This window comes from Clupea harengus, chromosome 9 (assembly GCF_900700415.2).
Source record: "Clupea harengus chromosome 9, Ch_v2.0.2, whole genome shotgun sequence".
Lineage (NCBI taxonomy): Eukaryota > Metazoa > Chordata > Actinopteri > Clupeiformes > Clupeidae > Clupea > Clupea harengus.
The window spans coordinates 11,552,318-11,573,320 of record NC_045160.1 but is presented as its reverse complement, the minus strand read 5'-3'; the positions used below and the strand labels follow the sequence as shown (position 1 = coordinate 11,573,320).

The 21,003-nt window shown below is 42.6% G+C and overlaps 2 protein-coding genes across 2 annotated transcripts; one reads left to right on the top strand and one right to left on the bottom strand.

Moving 5' to 3' along the window:
• The first annotated feature begins 430 nt into the window (after window positions 1–430).
• On the top strand, window positions 431–5,875 carry LOC105901378 (zinc finger protein 239-like). Its single transcript, XM_042708624.1, has 4 exons — window positions 431–435; window positions 4,308–4,498; window positions 4,725–4,870; window positions 5,099–5,875. The coding sequence occupies exons 1-4, from the start codon at window positions 431–433 to the stop codon at window positions 5,873–5,875; spliced, it is 1,119 nt and encodes a 372-aa protein (XP_042564558.1).
• Window positions 5,876–8,554: 2,679 nt separating this feature from the next.
• On the bottom strand, window positions 8,555–19,114 carry LOC105901377 (MICAL-like protein 2). Its single transcript, XM_031573423.2, has 16 exons — window positions 18,689–19,114; window positions 18,291–18,339; window positions 17,058–17,199; window positions 16,619–16,740; window positions 15,728–15,858; window positions 14,512–15,267; window positions 13,422–13,549; window positions 13,220–13,280; window positions 12,602–12,792; window positions 11,475–11,509; window positions 11,052–11,175; window positions 10,714–10,816; window positions 10,439–10,512; window positions 10,194–10,308; window positions 9,888–9,934; window positions 8,555–9,486 (listed from the first exon to the last, which is right to left on the bottom strand). Exons 1-16 carry the CDS (start codon window positions 18,829–18,831, stop codon window positions 9,401–9,403), a joined length of 2,307 nt encoding a protein of 768 aa, XP_031429283.1. The 5' UTR covers window positions 18,832–19,114; the 3' UTR covers window positions 8,555–9,400.
• Window positions 19,115–21,003: the final 1,889 nt, after the last annotated feature.

Here is a 21,003-nt window from a genome sequence, read left to right as displayed (position 1 = left end):
TTCAGCCTTCATGTCTCCAAATGGATTTTTAATGTGATAAACAGCATTAACTCATCAGCAAAGGCTTTTTTATTGTCAAAACAGCAGGAGACATCTTTTAAAACGGTGAAGTTAAAACCTAACAGTAACAGATTTTTCAAGAAAGTTTGAAGGGCCTCTACTGCTTGTATTTCTTCTTCAGTCAGATTTTCTGCAGATGTCATGTTGTAAAATGTTGTGACGTTACTGTGATAAATAAATGTATGAAATCTAACAAGGTCCAGCGTGTAGTCATAGCAAATATTACATTCTGTCACCCCTCTTGGGGAATAAAGATAAAGTACGTTCTTCGGAGTGGAGAGAGGCTTTGGGCCGAAACATGGCCTAGATTTAATGTCATTGTCTAATGGTACAGATGTGCTTGGTCCAGGTTTAAATATAGGGATTGCAGATGTGGTAAGTGCCTTGGGTGACTTTTTACAATTTGTCTCTAAGCCAGTAAGCATGACTGGAGATAGTGAGGTACAAAGTGACAAGCCTACATCTGGACAAGTCATTAAATCTGTTAGCTGTCTTTTCCTTGACTTGATTAATTTAATAAATTGGGTGATTAAGCCACTGCATACAAATGGACTGCATTGGCGTTTGAGTTCACTGCAATCTGCCAGATAAATATATACAAGGGTACTGGCACTTGTAAATCTGATGGAAAATGCAAATGACATCGCTCATAGCAAGTGTGATCAAACACAGCACTGGTTAACTAAAGAAAGACCATCATTTCAGTTTGATGAGGTTAAAGACCTGACGCCTTTTCGTTTGAGTCTGACACCTGAGTCTGAGATCTGAGGATGTCCTAATATGAACACCGTAGTCCTGGTGTTGATCAAATCCCTAATAACTCATCTCTGTTCCTGAAATTACCTTAAAATGGCTTGGATGTAACTCTACAAGTTTGCCTCATTTAGTATTTGCCGAGCTATAATATGCAAATCTGCCACACCTGGCTTCCCCTTTGATGGCCTGGTTTGGATGTAGTGTTATGCTAATGATATGTAAAGCCCCACCCCCCAAACTGACAGGATTGGTTACTTAGGTGTGGAACATATGAAACCATGGCTGTCTCATTCCATGTTTTTGGGACACTGCAGTCCCAAGGTGGAAATCCTCAGACAACATGGTTGATGTTGCTCCTGAAGTGTCATGTAAAGTACCATATAAAAAACACCATATGGACATGTCAGCAGTGATCATAACAATGTTACATAAAACCCATTTGCAACAAGAACAATGCCATCATGGTTCTCAACAGGGTGGAAACAATTGACCAAAATTCAAAACTCTACCATGTGAGAAAATGTGGACACAGATTATTGTTCAGTATCCTTGTGTTGTTTTCACCATTCAGCTCTCTGCTTTAATGGCAAAGTTGTCAAACCAAACTTTCCCCCTTAAACTTTGTCATTATCACAACATAACATACAATGTTTGAGGCCGGTGGAAACGGCAGTGCATGCACACATTTGCACAAAAAAGGCCATTCATCAAAAAGAGCGGTAAAGGTGTGGTCTAAGCACCATTTCACTTTTGTAATACACTGACGTTACCACAATTAAAAGATGTAGGTCTCTTTCCTACTACAAAAGTCTCTGCATCTCTGGACGCTTTTAACAGATTTCTTTATTTTAAACCCAATCTGTGCAAAACACCAACCTGAACCTGACTGAACAACAGGCGGACTTCATGAAAGTGTAGATACGAAGGGCTCATTCTAAGCTCACAAAGACACAACGATTCATAGTTAATTATATACTAATGAAAACATAATTATGAATACTATATTCCATTTCTACTACTGAAACTACACACAGTACCTTAACTGCCCACAGTACAATGTCTTCCTATACATTTCATTACTTAGGCCTAGTCTGTCAAAGACATGGTGCTTTTAGAAATAATAGCAGGATACTCTAGCCCAGGACCAGTTGTGTGTGAAAGTGAGTCAATATAAAACTGTGCTTTCTGTGTTCAATCATAAAAATAATAAAAAAAACATTTAGTAGGTTTTATTAATTCTTTGTGTATACATCTTTCATGTGTGGTAGTGAATGATAAAAGTGAAATGGTGTAAGAAATATGCCAACGGCGTGAATATCCCTGTGTGACATAAAAAAAAAAAATGACGGTTAACTTGACACCGGTTTTAACTCATTGGTTGCTCTGTCCTAATCAATTCATGTAATTTTGCTTTCTTTTATTTTTAACCTCAAGCCTAAAGTGTATTTCAATAGAAACATACCAGTAAAGGAAAGATGGAAGGTCTTTTTCTTTCTCTTTGCTATGCTCTGTTTATTCAAATTGAGGAAAAAATGTGAGCTTTTAACACCATTAACGTTGTGTTTTTCTCTGTGTTCTCTGTTCCTATTTAAATATAGATGAAACTCTGGACTTTGTCTTCGGTCCCTCGCTAACATGAATCTTGTATAAGGTATAAGGTATAAGTATACATAAAGGTAGAGGGCTGAGTGATATGGCTGAAAATTTAAATCTCGATTAAAAAAATATATATTTTTATTTGAGACCTGCAGACAAGCTAGAGATCATAATATTAATGAATCATTAGAATAACACTTCTTATATTATAAATCATTATATTAATAGTAGTGCTGTCAAACGATTAAAATATTTAATCGCGATTAATCGCATTTATGTCATAGTTAACTCAAAATTAATCGCGATTAATCGCAAATTTTTATCTATTCTAAATGTCCCTTCGTTTATTTATTTTTTCCATAATTTTATTTTTATTTTAATACCCTTATCAACATGGAAAAGTGGATTGGCTTGCTTTATGCAAATGTTTTATTTTATTGAAAACCAACATTGCCAAACAGTGCGGTACAAAATAAAATTATAAAGTGCACATTTCAGGTAAACAAGGACTCAGCCTATAGTGCAGTTAAACCATGGCTTAATATTTTCTTTTTTTCAAGTTTGCTGGGAACATAGCAGTCAGGCCTCTTATTTCAGAAACAATGAACCGTAACAGTTAGGTTACCAATAAAAGGTAAGCCTACTACTTCTTTGCTTTCAGCCAGCTGCCGGACATTTTCAGACAACAGTGAAGCTCGCTTCTTTTGCACAACACAACTTTTAAAAGTAAACTTTCCATTCAGAAGCTTTTTATCATCCATTTCGCCATATCGCGCTCACTCAAACCGTAACGTTAGCCTACTACACAGTTTGCGAGGCCAAAAAGAATGTTAATCTAAAAAAAAAAATGTAATCGCGCGATTAAAAAATGAACGGCGTTAAAATGGGTTTGCGTTAACGCCGTTAATAACGCGTTAAACTAACAGCACTAATTAATAGTAATAGTAAAATTATTATTTTAATCCCAGGAAAGGCGCAGTAGAGGGAGGCAGGTGGTTCAAGCAGACCCCTAAGAGAAAACACCAGGTGAATGCTCTCAATGCAGTGCGGTATGGGCCTGAGCAGCACTGGCCAAGAAGTGCAGTCACCAAGAATGCCATGAGATGCCGCTATGAAATGTGCCAAAAGAAGACCAGATTCATTAAAACAAAACAAAAATATCTTTTTAATAAAACCATATTTTTAAAAAATTCAAAATGAATTTCAAGTTTAGGTTCATTTTGAGTAATTAAATCAATCCCAAAAAAATCCAGACCATTGTTTTCATAACTCATGCATGAAAGGATTAATCATTATATTAATTCTCATAGTAAAAATAGTTATAGATCAGCCTTTATCAGTCCATTTACAGTCCACAGTCCACAGGCTCAACAAAACATTGTATTTACACTTACCATTTCTTTCTACTAACTTCGACCATTCGGTCATGCCGGGAAACATCAAATATCTTAATATCATAGGTTGGGGTGGCTCATTCAAATCAACTGAACCATTTGGAAAATTCTGAGAAGCCGTATAATAAATATATACAGTATATGTAGGTTCCCTTCGTTTTTTGTTTGTTTGTTTCAGCTCTTCTCCAGTGAAACAGTTGACAGTGTTTGATTAAATGTTTCCACAGATATACAACAGCCAACATGCAGATGAGTACATAGACGCAAAGAGAAAACTCACTCCAACTGGATGAGGTTACATCCTTCTTTATTCCTCTTGATTCTTCTGAAAATCTGTCTTTTCTGCACCTCATGCTGCATTTGTCTGTTCCTTACATTGATCTGTCACTGATATAAGTAATGTATTTAATTCCCAGCTTTAGACAACTTTTTTAAAGTTGTTGAAGTAGTATTCACACTTATCTCTTCTGTGTCATTCTCAATCTCCGGTTTCTCCATCAGGTATGTGAACTGCGCTTGTGACAGTGAGGAACAGAACCTGGGGGCATTTCAGTACAGAGGGGGGATTGTGTATCGCTGCTGTAAGCCCATCGCCCCTGGAGAGGAGCTGCTTGTTTGGTATGTAGAGGACTACGCCACAGACCTAGGCAGCAGCTTCAACTATCTGTGGGACATCAAGAGAGGCGCCAAAGGTACATTACAGTGTTACACCTGAAATACTGTGTCTGTAGTAAATCCATGTCATTGTTTGTCATGGAAAGAAACGAATGGTGCGGTTAAAATGTATGTATATACGTATGTTGATGTTTTTTTAATGATGGATTCTCTGCACCGGGTGAAACATCACCCGAACCTTTTACCCGAACCTACATTTTCTTTATTGATGAATATTCATTATCTCTTTATTGTTTCTTTCAGAGGTAACTGTGTCTCGGGTGTTCTCATGCTCCCTGTGTCCATTTTCCTTCACGACTGAAATCTACCTCCACAAGCACATGAAGAGGAGCCACACGGATGAGCACATGCGTCTGCTTATGTCTGGAGAGGTCAGAACAGAGACTCTGGTACCTTCCAGGAGCAGTGGCGGCAGCAACCAACACACCCAAAAAAACGTAACTGTCCAGTCCAGGTCAACATCCAGTAAAGACACACACCACTCTCCACAACAAGAAGGAGCGAATGATGAGAAAAGTAAACACTCCGCTAAGCGTGGCCAGAGTTTCCCTCAAGAGGATATTCTCAAACCACAGCAGCACATTCACACAGGAGAGAGGCCTTACCACTGCACTCAGTGTGGCAAGTGTTTCACTGAAGGTGGAAATCTGAAAAAACACCAGCGCATTCACACAGGAGAGAGGCCGTACCACTGCACTCAGTGTGGCAAGAGTTTCACCCAAGAGGCACATCTCAAACTACACCAGCGCATTCACACTGGAGAGAGGCCGTACCATTGCACTCAGTGTGGCCAGAGTTTTACTCAAGAGGATTTTCTCAAACGACACCAGCGTATTCACACAGGAGAGAGGCCGTACCACTGCGCTCAGTGTGGCAAGAGTTTCACTCTAGAGCATCATCTCAAACTACATCAGCGCATTCATACTGGAGAGAGGCCGTACCGTTGCATTCAGTGTGGCAAGGCTTTTACTCTAGAGCATCATCTCAAACGACACCAGACCATTCACACAGGGGAGAGGCCATACCACTGTACTCAGTGTGGCAAGAGTTTCACTGAAAGGGGAGATCTCAAAAAGCACCAGCGCATTCACACAGGGGAGAGGCCATACCACTGTACTCAGTGTGGCAAGAGTTTCACTGAAAGGGGAGATCTCAAAAAGCACCAGCGCATTCACACAGGAGAAAGGCCGTACCAATGCACTCAGTGTGGTAAGAGTTTTACTCACGAGCATCATCTCAAACGACACCAGCTCATTCACACAGGAGAGAGGCCGTATCACTGCACTCAGTGTGGCAAAAGTTTCACTCTAGAGCATCATCTGAAGCTTCACCAGCGCCTCCACACAAAAGATGCTGTACCACTGCACTCAGTGTGGCCAGAAGTTCACTCATGAGGATAACCTCAAAAAAACATCAGTGAATTCCCACAGGAAAGAGGCTGTACCACTGCACTCAGAGTTTCACGGAAAGGGGAGGTCTCAAACTACACCAGAGAATTCACAGAGGAGAATGGCCATACAGTGAACGCTTCATACTGTATTTGGAATCACAATAATATCGGTGTGTGAAGTAACTGTGTTTCAGGGCTGAAATCGTGGACTAGCAATGACCATCTAATAAAGGATCTCTGTCTCACTGATTTGTAGTCTCATGAATCATGTTACAGCAAGTGTTTATTGTAATAGATTGGCTGATATACGTATATGTAAATGTATGTATAATGGTGGAGAACAATGGTCACGGCCATCTGCGTTAATGGCAAAAGTACAGGGAGAGAGACGAGAATGAAGTTAGTACACAATTTAAAAACAGTAGCCAGTTCCAGAAACCAGACATCAGAGGGATGGTAGAGAAAAGAGGAAGGAGAAGTTGTATGGCAAGACACATGAAAGGTCTTTGGCAGCCTAAGCCTATGGCAGCATAACTAAAAGATGGTGCATGCTGGTCCATATGGTCCCCATCATAAAGGGACATCTGGGTAAGATGCTGAAGGTTGATAGAGCCATCTGACTCACCTTGGTCTGCTCCTGTGGTGCTAGACAGTAAGCCTGGTGGTTCCATCCCCCATGCCCATTATTCATGTTATTCTAGAATCCTGTTTTGAGCTGCAGTGTTCAGTACTTCAAGACCTGCAGTCAGGGTATTGGCAGGTGATGATGGATGAAAGCAGCAAAGCCAGAGCAGCAGTAGCCACACCCTTTGGCCTATACCAGTTTCAGCCTATGGCTTCCAGGCTCAGCTTAAGTTCCTTGGGCATGTTGTGTCAGCAAAGGGGATTGAAGTTCACCCAGAAATGACAGCAGCTGCGACAGATTTTTTCCACCCCTCTGGAATGTGAAAGAACTACAGCGTTCCTTAGGGATGGCGGGCCTCTGCTTAAGGCAGCTTCACTTTTGTTTGAGGTAGGCTGGCTCATTTTATTTAACCAACCACTATTTGGCTTCCATTTTGCTGTAAGCGAGCCTATTTTTTTCCCTTGGTCTCTGCTGTTAGTCTCTGCCCCCCGATGTGACTAAGCAGGTGCCAGACTGTGTCTGGCAGTGGTAAAATGGAGGCCCTACCTGGAGGGATCGTCCTTTACTATGTACACTGACCACACAATTCAATGCTCCTATAACCACATCATGTCTGACCCACTGGACATTAAGACTCCAAGTGTTCAACTTGAAGGTTACTCTCAGAAAGGGGTGTCTCAACAACATCCCCGGTGCTCTCTCCTGTCCTATACCAGAGCCCGCTTTTATCACTGCCTGTATCCAAGTCTCAAAATACATTTTTTGTAGGCCTACCATAAGTTTTTGTGTTGGTGGATTTTTTTGGAACAAGTTCCTATTTTGTGAACAATGACTTAATTTGTACTCAGAGTAAATTTACACACGCAGGGACATGTGATTGAAACTTATTTTGATTTAATATTTGGAGTGATGGTATTCTTTTGTTTGTCTGTTGAAACTGTGTAAACATTCACAGCAGCATTTGGACACTTAAGTCAGACCGAAACCTTATTGTTTTACAAAGTTTAGCCTGCAGCCTTGCACACTCAGGCAAACACAGGCAGGTTAGCACCAGGGAGTCATCACTACTCTCACAGACACTTACGTCAGACCTGGTCAATGTTTAATCAAGCAAAGTGTATTTATCAGAACCTTGGCCCCTTTCGTTGTCAGAGTCAGCACCCAGGATTCTTATATTCTCTCTCAGTCACACTTACAGACTTGCTTTTTATCTGAACATTTCACATTAGAAAAACACACAGATGTTTTCTGCAGTTCTTTTAATGCATATAGACATTTCTAAAACTGATTGTTCCAATCCTTGATTATGATTGGCTAAATCGCGTTCCATGCCGTTGTAAAATCCAGCATTACCTTTCAAGTTGTCCTCATAACATTCTATGATAATTAAGCAATATAGTACGAGTGCGAGTGGGGTAGGTAAGGGATATTCCCACGGGTGGTGTTCGGCCATAGCCACGAGGCCGGAGGAAAGAAAAGAAAGAAAGACGTTACAAAGCTGACGCTGGCCTAGAGGGGAGAGAGATTATGGCAGTGACGGGACATAGATAGGTGCGAGTTGTCACTGAAATCGTACTGGCGTCCAAATTACAGCGAGAGGAAGGAGTGGAGCAACATCCTTGCGAAATCATCTGGGACACTGAAGCGTCAACATCAAGATACCCCTCACCAGCAAAGAGGAGCCCGTTTGAAAACTATTTCAACAATTGCACTATTAATGGCGATATACAAATTAATGTGAATAAATAACCACCCCTTTTTTGTCGGTAGCGCAAGTGTTCCATCAGGCTGTTGCGTGGCAACGATTTATTTAGGAACTAAACTTCGCGTCGTGCCTAACAACTCCCCTTACCTGTTCTAAAATCAGCGCAAACCACGGCCTCTTGGGGCTTATTGCTTAATTTAATTCCCCGTCAAAGCATCAAAGAGGAACTTAATGCATTTCTATTTACACAAGTTATGGCTTCAGTCTCCTGCTCCGGTGACACGGAAGAAAAGAATAGCAGCAGTTTCCCTTATAAAATGTAAAAAATTAAAAAATTAAAACAAAGCCATTAAAAATGTTGATCAAGTTCATTATTAGGCCACAATACATGGGCACAACGGTCATATTATAGGGTAGCCTTGTTATTGTGACATCACAATGGCATCAATGTTACAATGAGTTCTAGAATGACATTCATTATGATCCAGTATTCTATATCACAATGCGAAAGGTATGACACAATCACCCTGAAAAAAAAATGAAAAAAAAAAGACTGATTCCGCTCACTACATCCACTTCTTTAGCTAAATCCTGAATTTTTGTTTTGTTTTGTTTGTCTGTCAACACATGTTCCTGAAGATCTGGAATACGCTGACCCTGTGAGTTACTGATCACCGGCAAAGAAGAGGAACTGTGTATGTCTGTCTGCGTGCATGCACGTTTATGTGTGCGTGTGAACGTGTGGGAGATGTCCCTGCAACAGAATCAGTTACACAACGCCCTCTGGTGCCTGCACATCTTTAGTGCACTGCTCTTGTCCTCTACCTTCAAAATTAAAAAAATTAAAAATACTTAAAAGTTAAATGTCCATAATGACACCTAGCATCTAGGTGTGGTGTAAATTACATAAAACTGTGTGTAAAATGTCTAAGAGCAACTGTTTAAGTGGGTCCTATCTGTCAATCGTCAAGCACAGACAGTAGTTTATTCTGGAACTAATCCATTGGGTCGGCTCAGGGCCAAGTCCAATAGAACCATCTGGGATTGCAGATCCAATATGGATCACCAGCATTCCACTCAACCCATTTACATCCCACTACATAAGAGTACAGGAAACAACAACAAACAAACAAACAAACACACACTCAAGGAGACAAAGACCAGCACACACACATACACGGAGATGGTTCTCGCTGAGATCAAGACTCAACACCGTCCTTTTTGGACTTCCGTCTAAACCACTTCGACTTGGGAGACTTCTTCTTGTCCTTGTCTTTCTTTAAATCTGAAAGAGGGAGAGGGACCTTAAAACTTAGATGTATTTTGCCAATGGAAAAACATTTACGATTTAAAGTTCCTAGGACCATTTCAGAGAAATAGGAGACTGTGTGTATGTAGAAGAAAAATAGTGTCTGAGTATGTCTCTCTATCTCTATACTGCATCTGGACCTTGGGGAAGGTAACCAACATTGAACCCTTTTGATGGACTTCTACCCTTTAGTCCTAGTTAGAGAGGTGCCCTAAATAGGTCCACGCAAAACAACAAAGCAAACTTTTACCAAAAAGTAATCCATTGCAGGCCCATAGAAAGTTAAGTCACTCATTGTCTGATGCCTAATTGGTTGGTAAGTTTACATCCTGAAGCTTCTGAGCTGCTGATTAGCTGCTATAGGTCATGTGACTCACCAAGTGTCTCCATCATCTTTTTGAGTTGTTCGTCTTCCTCCACCTCCCTGAAGAAATGTTGAGACAAACAACCAAAAAATTAGAGAAGATACAGCAACCTACTAAAAATCCCCTAACTAAACCACAGATTAGAAAAACAACCAACCAGTATCAGAGCAAAGATAACTGAGTGGAGATATGTCTCTCTCTCTCACTCTCTCTCTCACACACACACACACACACACACACACACACACACACACCTGAGTCAATCCTCATCTAGACTATCTACCATGGCATGTGTCACGCAGACATACACACACTCACCTGAGTCTATCCTCGTCCAGTCCGTCTACAATAGCGCTCCTGTCATTGACAATCTCCACCAGCTTGGCCAACAGGTCTTCCTCGCGCTTACGGTCAAATGACGTCTTCAAGTGCTCTAGGCAGACACACCAGACAGACAGTTAGAAAGGAGACAGACAAACAGGTCAAGCAGAAAGACAAAGAGTTAAACAGACAGGGGGTGTGTTTTGTTACACATATGTGACATGAGTGTCTGTGTGTTTTACCAGGTTTCATCATCAGCCTCCTGAGTTCGGCTTCAACACTGGGCTGCTGCTCCTCAAGATCCTGACTGTTGGCTCTGCCACACAAGGACACACACAAACAAGATGATTTTGTTTAAGTTTTTTAACCATGAAAACAGACATGCCAACACTTAAAAAAAACACAAACACACACACAAATACAGTACAAAGATGTTCTCAGAGTTATTCCTAAAATAACACACACACACACACACACACACACACACACACACACACACACACACACACACACTCACATGTAGACAAGCTCAGATTCACGCCTCATGTAGACCTGTTTCTGTCTGATGAGGTTAAACCAGTCCGCCATGAGTTCATCCTGCAACACGTCCTCCTTACACTCTGTCTCACACACACACACAAAGAGAGGAAGCAAATGTTATATCTCTGTTCCCTCTGGTGGCACTTAAAACGAATGACAATATTCAGAGTTCAGCATGACTGTGCAGCTCAAAAGGGTTGTGTGTGTGTGTGTGTGTGTGTGTGTGTATGAGAGAAAGAATATGTGTTTGTGTGTGTGTATATGAGAGAGAGAGAGAGAGAGTGTGTGTAAGAGAGAGAGAGTGAACACACTCACCCTCTTCAAACACCCTGAGTTGTTTCTCCATCTCCACTCCTTTCCTCTCCAGTTCATTCATATTCTTCTCAATCTCATCCAACTCACACAGAATATTCTCTTTGGGAATGTACTCTGGTTTACCCTACACAAGACAAACACACATAAATCATAGACAACACACACACACACACACGCACACACACACACACACACACACACACACACACACACAAACTCCTCTTGGGATTATACTCTGGTTTACCCTACACCAAAGAATCACCACACACACACATGCACTTGGACATCACAGAATACACTCGCAACTAAAGTAATACAAACCATGGGTATCAGTCTGTGCATATGTTCCTCTTTAAATACACTATACACTATAAAACACACACACACACACACACACACACACACACACACACACACACACACCTTTGGTGATTTTGGCATCTCTGGTGCTTTAGAGCCTGAAAACAGACAGACAGGCAAACATAAACTACTGTTAAAGATCATTTTTTAGTCACACCACCCTTATTCTTTACAACTGTTAAATAAAAAAAAATCTCATTCTTATACAGTTTAACCTTGGCTGATTAGCCCATATATATTACTCTAACAGCAGGGGATGTGCGATATGTGTATTGAATTATATTTTCTGCCATGTCTACTATGCCTGAAGTTACCTAGTTAGTTAGTTGGTTTTAACCACAAAATCTAGGAGAGTTGTCTAGCCATGTAATTTAGCCAGCTAGCCAACAAGTAGCCAAGTTAGCACAGTAGCAGTTTCTCCCTCCTTCTCTTCACCCGAGGGTTCGTCCAACCAGTTAGACCTTCCTCTTTCGGGGTACTAAACATCACCATGAGAAAACGTAGCTAGATAGATAAATAATCAAATGATGGTGCTCAGAGATGAAAATATTTTGGTATACTTGGTTAACATCAATCTTGCACATGATATTGATGGGGTGGATGAACTTTGTTTTAGTGAAAGTACTACTGTACTCATATATATGCTGTACGCTGGTAAATAAGAAAGTACTTAAATGGTAAACTACTCAAGCAAGACTATACATATCTTATTATTGCACTGAAGTAGAATAAGTACCAAGTAACATACTTGGCTACATTCTACGTCCCACGTCCCATGTCCCTATTCTATCCATCCCTTGATATTGCTTATTCACCTTTCAAGAATTAACAAACTTACATTTACATTTACATTTAGTCATTTAGCAGACGCTTTTATCCAAAGCGACTTACATATGTGCGACTTACAATGTATACACATTTTACATTTTTACACTGATGGCACACTGCACATCAGGAGCAATTAGGGGTTCAGTGTCTTGCTCAAGGACGCTTCGACAGGGAATCGAACTAGCAACCTTCTGATTACTAAACAAACTATTGTGTCTACTGTTAGGACTTTCTAACAGTCTGTGGTTAAGGGGTTTTATCCTGGGGTGTGCATGGAGGGAGGATCATCACAGTATACATCACTACTGCAAACTAGACTAAACCACTGCTTCTCTCTCTCTCTCCATCCCTCCCGGTCTTACCCTTGCTGGTTGGAGTGCTGGAAGAGGCAGGGGCAGCAGGACTTGTGCTGGGGGTCAGGCTGGAGGTCGGTCCTGAAGCCTGAGGCTTTCCTGAACTGCCTCCCCATAAACGAGAAGGGGACTTGGGTCTTGGGGTCTCAGTGCTGCTGGGTAAGACGAGGTCTGTGGATCGGTCTATGGCGCTGGCAGATCTAAAATATATGAGAGAGAGAGAGAGAGAGATATTTTACCATGTTCCTCCTGTGTCATATGAAACCCCTGATAGTCTCCTCTCCTCTCACCTCAGACAGAATAGAACAGAGAGGGGAACTGAAGTTCACTGGGCTGGTGCTTTCCGGGGAACAGATTTAGATGCGACACACACCCCGTCTCAGGGGCCTAACCCCCACACAGCCAATCAGAGAAGAGAATGGCAGGGTGGGAGGGGCTGAGTGTCTGGGGGAGAAAATGGTTGAATTTTATAACAAAAGTTTATGGGTAGATTGACCTACATGATGTGGGTGTGTGAGTCTGTGAGTGTGTGTGTGTGCACGTGCACACACAAGTTTTAATACATTCCTCTCAGTGACCGCTCCCACAGATGTAAAAGACTTCAGAGGTGAGATGAGAGATACTCACTTGGTCTGCCTAGAGACAGGCTTAAGCATTGACCTCCAGCTGGTGGGGGCGGAGTCATTTTCTAAAGACAAACAAACAAACAAACAAACAAACAAAGTCAGAGGGAGATGTGCATGTGATTAGGGAAGTATGAGTTCTAATCTGTGTCTCTGTGTTAGTATAAACATTGAACTTTATTAGTAATGTGTGTGTGTGTGTGTACCTTTAGACGGTGTGAGGACTGGTTTAGTGTCCTTATTGGTTTTACTCATACAGGCTGGACTTGGCTTGTCTGTTGGAGTTGTATTTCTTGTCAAGGGTACGTCCAATGGCTTTAGCCGAGCCCGTCCACTGAGATGGACAGATAGACAAGATAGATAGATAGATAGACATACATCTAATAAATGGCTATATAGATAAATAGACTAAAGAAAACTGAAAATCATGAACATTCTTTAATTGATGCTTGAGTGGGTCGAATTTTGTGTCGAGAGAGAGTGAGCCATCGGGCAGTGGAAGCCACAAGTGTGTGACCTCTCACTGGACTTCCATTGAGCTGACACACACACATATGCACTAACACGGCAAGTCTTACATCACATATAGGGCCAGTGTGTAGGTTAATCATCAGGCTTTTGTGTGCTTTGTTTAATTTAAGTTATGAACTGGGCGAGGTCTCAGCTAATAGAGAACATACCCTACCCTCAATTTTGGACTTCAAAACAGTCTCGACACACTTGGCCAGTAAAACGGATTCCTCTACCAAGTTCAGCTGCTTGGAGATTCTCATTTTGAACTACAGGCTGTTGCAGTACTAAACAGCACCACTAGGTGGCCACAGAGACAAGATTTATCACAGCTAGCTCATCTAGTGGAGTCAGACTGAGGTTAGGTCTCAGTGTTTTTTTTGCATCCTAGTTTCTAGTTTGGTTCATTTGTACAACATATTACTGTATTTAAATGTGCCTTGCTGTAATCTGATTGCAGTATGTGTGTTGAAAATGGTGCATTGTATGGCATGATATGTTAACAAACTAACAGAAAAAGTGCTTCTATAGAAACACTGATCAGCTGGAGGTTTAAGGACTAGCAAATGGTTCAGTGAGGAAGTGTGTGTGTGTGTGTGTGTGTGTGTGTGTGTGTGTGGTTGTTGTTGCCTCACCTGCTGTCAGTCAGTGTGTAGAGAGGGAGAGTAACAGAGTAACCGATTGTCTGATTTTCTCAGATTTCAAAACTTCAAATAAACAAGGACATGAATGTGTGCGTGTGTATGCGAGTGTGTGCGTGTGTATGTGAGTGTGTTGTACACTCACCTGCTGTCAGTACTCTTTCCTCCATCCGTTTTCCATGGCGGATTAGTGCTGCTGCTGCTGTTCTTCTCATGTACTAGCTTTCTTCCAATCATACCCTTGGCTTTCTCCTTCTCCCTCTCTTTATCTCCCTCATTCCACTCTCCCATTTTCAGGAGCACCCTTCCCTTCTTCTCTCCCACGGTTCCGCCGCTACCGCTCTCGGTTCCGTCGTTCCTTCCAGTGGGTTTCTCTCTCTCAGCGGTCCCAGAGAGTGCCTTCATGTTTCCACTTGAGGTTCCAGACTCAAAGAACTGCTGTCGAGAACGCTGGTTCTTGGCAGCTAAGCTGCTGAGCGAGGAAGCTGGAGAAGAGCTGGGTGTTTCTGTGAAAGAGATGGAGGGAGTGCGTGTCGTGTTACGGTCCGACTTGTTGCTAGTGTTAGGGATAACTATCGCAGCCGTAGCTTGTTGTTGCCGTGGAGATGGCGTAGGAGTCGCTGTGCGGTCACTCTTGGTAACGAGCCAGGGTGGGCCAGTGGGTTTGGAAGGGGAAGGCGTGGCCTTTGAGCTGAACTCCCCATGACTGGTCGAGGTAGCGATCCATGGTCTAGGACTTGCGCTGGGAGGATTCCGTGTGCTGGGATTGGGTGAGGGAGGATTCCTTGGGCTCTGACTGGATGAAGGACTGAATGTGTTGTGTGTTGTGCAGATGAAGGTTCCTGGTTTGACTCCTGGTTTGCAGGTGCCAGACAGAAGAATGATGGAGCACTCGCTGCACCTACAGGATTAAACTGCAATTACTTGACTAATCTCTGCACCTAATTTGACTGCAACTAAAAGGGTTACACTGCAGTTAGTCCACAAATATCACTGTGCCCAAGGGGTTAAACTGCAGTTGGTCCGCTAATCTCTCAGCACCTAAAGGGTTCAAATCCAGGTAGTCCTACAAGGACTGAAAAAGCTAGACTCCATTTAAAGTCTCCCTTTCACAATAAGCATGCATAGTTGTAAGCGTCTACCAGGGGGGTAAGTAATGTGTTAATATGTAGAGGTAAAACAGTGGGGTTAGATTTGCAGTAAGCAAGAGTGAAAAAGTGTAAGTGTGTGGGAAAGTAAAAAGTAAAAAAAAAGTAAAGAAAAGAGCATGTGGGTGTGTGTCTATCTTTCTTAGTTAAAGCAATTGTCACAGGCTCCCTACCGCTAGGCAGACAGAGTGTGTGTGTGTGTGTGTATCTTACTTGAAGCAGTTCCTGTGGTAGAGCCTCCCATCCACTAGGTGACGCTGTACCAGGTGGACGTGGTTGTTGCAGACACAGCAGCTGCTGCTTAGAGTGCCAGTCTTATTGGTGCGCTCAGACAACACTTCTCTCTGAAACACACACACAATATCACTCGCTGGAATAAAGATCATAGGTCTGAGTCATTGCTGTGTTCCATAGTCTTTGTTCAAACCCTTTGTGCCTGAGTGCGTGTGTTTGTGTGTAAGAGTAATGTCTGTGTGTGTGTGTGCATGCATGCGTGTGTGTGTATAAGACTGTGTTCAAATATATAGTCTTTTTTATGAAAAACGCTGTCCGGAGCGTTTTTTTCTCCAGTTGAGTGGGTCTTTTGCTACCATAACAACTTTAACGTTAGGTAACAGGCTAGTTTTTCTAGAAACTACAATAATCACAAACACTAACCAGAAACCCTTAGGACCCATCCGGTTTTACTCCACGGTTGAATATAGGTGATGCAGTTTAACCGAGTCGGACACAATATGTTTCTCTACTGCTACCTTCTCCATTTCTGGTGGTTGTTATGGGAAAAGTTACTCCGCTTGTGATTGGCCAGCTGTCAAATATGCACTCGATGTAGGTTTTTTTCCTGAAAAACTGAACTTTTTTTTCAACTGAAAAAAATGCCCTAAGCTGCAGAAAATAAATGTTACAAAAAAACCTGCTCAGGACGTTTTTTGAAAATACCGTCCGTAAGATTATAGTGTCAAATAGACACTGACAGCTTCAAAAATTACACTCTGTGTGAACACAGCCTAAGAGTAACTCATATTTTATGAGTTTGTGTGTGTGTGTGTGTGTGTGTGTGTGTGTGTGTGTGTGCGTGTGAGCATGACAAGGAATGGTTGCTACCTGGTTTGGTGTGGGTGGGGTAGCCGGAGTGTAGGTCTTGGCTGTGATTGGCTGGTTCTTCTTCCCTGAGGGCTGATCACTAGAGTTTTCAGCAGGCCTCTTGATGCCTGCCAAACCCCCAACTACACACACACACACACACACAGAAGCGCACACACAAACACACACACACACACACACACACAGGAAGAGTGAATCAGTACTAAGAGTAAACAACTAAAAATGTTGCAACTACAAATATTTACAATATGACTGGACCAAGGCAAGCTGTCAGAGATTAAGAGGCATAAAGTGTGTGTGAGAGTCTGTGTGTGTGTGTGTGTGTGTGTGTGTGTGTATCTCACTGGAAGGAGACTAATGAAACCAGCTGTATGCAGCTGTGGGCAGCATAGATATCATACCAATAATACTCAGTGTGGGTCTGTGTGTGAGTACTCACTAGGTGATTTGCCATGGAAGTAGTTGTAGTACTGGGACACGTAAGTTAGGATGCTGAGGCGATCAGGAATCTTCAGGGCCACCATGTCCTCTGCATCCAACAGAGCAGGAATCCCCAACTGCTCCTCAGCCACACGGAATGCCTACAAACACACACACACACACACACGCACGCACGCACACCAGTGGGGTTGTAGTGTCGAATTGAAGGGGCAGCACAAAAACACACACATACAAACATTTGCGACTCCAAACATATTCTCTCACTGTCTCTCTCTCACACACACACCCAAACTCACACACTCTCTCTCTCTGAATTCCTGTCTGGGACCGTTCTTAACAGTGGCCAACTAAGCCAACAACAACAGTGTGTGCCAACAACAACAGTGTGTAGACACACACACACACACACACACACACACACACACACACACAATCTTCACATGAGGAATAGATGCGCACACAGACCTTTGACCCAAAAAGACCTTTGAAGAATGCAAGTTCAGTTCAAGTCAATACCCTACCGTGTGTTTGTGTGTGTGTGTGTGTGTGTGTGTGTGTGTGTGTGTGTGTGTGTGCACATGTGTTGATAGAGTAGAGAAAGAGGGAGGTTGGGTGGGTGTAGGTGTATGAAAAGAGAAAAAGAAAGACTGAGACGTGCGTGTGCCTGTGCGTGTTCGTCTCAATGAGAATGAAAGCGCGTACATGAGTGGATCGGCAGCCATTAGAACAAGCCTTGACCTGACCATACAGAGAGTTAACACGCACACACATCAGATAAAAGATAACACTTCCCCAGATTGAGGCTGCTGGTTGCAATATGACACTGCCTGCCGCATTTGAATTTAGAGTGTCCCTGCCAACTTTCATGTACTTCCTCCCTTTCTTTGTGTATATTCCTTCTCTTAGAAAACCGCCCTCCCTAACTAACTGGTGTGCTTCAGCTAAACCCATCTGACTACAGATGACCCTCAGGTCACGGCCAAAACTGACCCAGGATCAGTCCCGCGCCCTCATCTCTGCCTCTTTCCAAGAACCCAGATTGACCCCAGATCAACTGTTAGAGGCGACCTCAGATCAATTACAGACCATCAGGACCAGAACTTCGGGACCAGGGGTCTCCTTCACTCTCTCTTTTTGTTGTTCCCTCCCTCCCCCTCACCCCACACAAGAGTCAAGACTGACCCAGAATCAGCTGCTAGTTGTGAGCTCATAAACTAAGCTAATTACTCACCAAGTGGTTGTTGTCATAAATGTTCTCCTTCCGCAAAGAGTCAAAGTCTCTAAACACAGGGAGAAACGGAGAGAAACGTGTGTGAGTTTAGACTGAATCATTCATTATTACAACACAGACTGTGAGGAAGCCGTCCTTCATGAAATCTTATATCAACTAAACTGTGTGCAATAACCTTGTCCTCTCTTGAAGTTAGCTAGCGACGTGTAATTCCCTAGACAAACATCAACACGTCGAGAAATGAAGAAAGCAAGGAACTTCCCATTGCACCTTTTATTAAACTTGTTTTATCTGCTTAGTTAAAGCAACGCTTTGACACCAACTGTTCGGTTTAGAACCGAATTTTAACTGGCGCTCCCAGGCGCGGCTCGAGTGACCAGTGTGTTGAGGCAACTCACATTAAATCTTGCCGCTGCTTATGAATGAGCGCACAGAAAGCGAGACCGTCCCGGAATGAGGTCGTCATGTTTGTGATGGCCACATCCCTGTAGCCCTCGCACTGGATCTTACACCATTGCTGAAGTGCTTTCACGGCTGACATCCTACCCAAGTCGCCACCAGCGTAGCCTTCTACTCAGACCGTGAAACAAACACACGTGATCCACTGGCTGTTCGAAGTCCGTTGAAAAGTGGCTGTAGAAGGTTCGCTCACTTGTAGACCTCACCAGAGATCTCGAAACCAAAACGCACAGTGCTCGCCGTGAAGAGGTGTGTGAGAGTGAATGTCCTTTCAAATGACTGCGTTGAAATGAGAACTGACCTCGACACCTGAGGGGAATGTTCCAACTCAGAATGCTCTGCTGACGCGGCTGGAGGCTGTACCGACAGAGCTTTACAAGGATAATTCACACGTTTCTGATAGCACCACGACAATGGTTTTTGATGAATGTGTGTGTGTTTATACATCCCTAAAATGATATTAGCATACTTATCAAATGTACTTTATGACACACAAACATATATACACACACCACGCCTTAATGAGAGGGCGTGTCTCAAAACGGTTAGCAGGTGATTTATTTCAACTGTCTTGGCCAGCCCCTGAAGCCCTATTCCGCGAGTATTGTTTTGTGTGAGTGTAGCTCACTTTTACACCACTGTCCTAAATACAAATGGCACTTAAAGACTCCTTAATGGACATTGTACGCATGTATTTGTTGACCAGACGAAGGATATAAAACTGGCAAAGCCAACAGGAGAATGAAAAAGATAGAGATGAACGCTAACATAACCAAAGAATACAAAATTAAAAAACAGAATGACACATTTTAATTTAGCTGAAATACTGATCGCGTTTTCAGCCAATATACATTGTTTTCTAAGCATTTGAATGTGGAGTATGTGCAATATAAGGAAATGTTGTTGGCGACATACTTAATACACATTGGACAGTGTCATTTATTACAAGCTAACTGAGTTTTCAAGGTTGCAAAATTCCAAAGCTTATTGACGAAGACTGATCAAACTTTCTGACGTGAGATGAATTTATTTGGATGCTAGCCTGAGACAGGACAGGTAGATGACTTTGGGCATCTGAAAAACTACACATCTTTGTGAGGCAGGGATGACACCAATAAGCTTACAGCCACGTTGAATTCTTTCTTAAATAACATTGGCAGGAATATTTATGATGAAAACTAGCGAGTCGACAACTTTCCTAACACAGCCAAACATCAAACAAGCGCAACACAAGACATAGCAAGACATGGCAACACACACACACACAGCTGCACACACACACACACACATACACAAACACAGAAGCACACATCTACGCAGACACGCACGCACACACGCACACACACACACGCACAAACACAGAACAACACACTTACGCAGACACGCACAAACACACATTTAAGCCCAATTTATGGCCGTCCGTTTACGGAGACACTGAGACACAGAGAGCCCTCTCCGACATTGAAGACCCTCTCCGAGCACCTCTCTGTGGCCTCCGTGCACCTCCCAAACAGGGATGGATTACTGAACGGGCCTATCAGGCCCAGGGGCCCATGAGCTCAGGGGCCCCCTAAGCCAGAGCTTCTGCGTGATTCTGCTTTAATTGAGTGTACCTGCACTGTGTTAGAAAATGTGTATGTGCGCCAGGGGTGCAACTATAGACAATGCAGCCAGCAAGGTTGCACTGTGGCCGTAGGGAGGATGGTTCGTAGGTAAAGTAGGCCCTGCATAATTACGTTTCGCGGACAGATGACTGTCAGAGTGTTGCGTTTCAAAATGACTGTGATCAACGATGAGTTCATTTTGGATTTATAAGAGCACCTTATGCTATATATCCCCTCGAAATGGCAAACCTGTCTTTGTCATGGTTTTCATCAATTTTGGGGGGAAATCGTCAGTAGCAATCTATAACACAATTATATGCTTATACATAAACTATAGAAACTAAAAAAAAAAAAACTATTCAATTAAATGAATACTTTCTTATTTTCCTCATATACAGATATGCAATGATGATTGCTGGGTAATATGTATCTTGTTGTCCAATGTCAAGTATCTATTTGATCATGTGACGAGACGATATAGCTAGTTTAGGCGCAAAATCTGAACGTCAAGACCGGCAAACTGACTGAGCACAGCCAGAGGCACGGCACACCTGCAAGCCAAACGACGCCTTTCAAACATAAAAGTGGAGATGCATGATCTTCTTTTTCAATGGACAGGATAGCCAGCCCATTCAGCCTCTCCTGCCCCA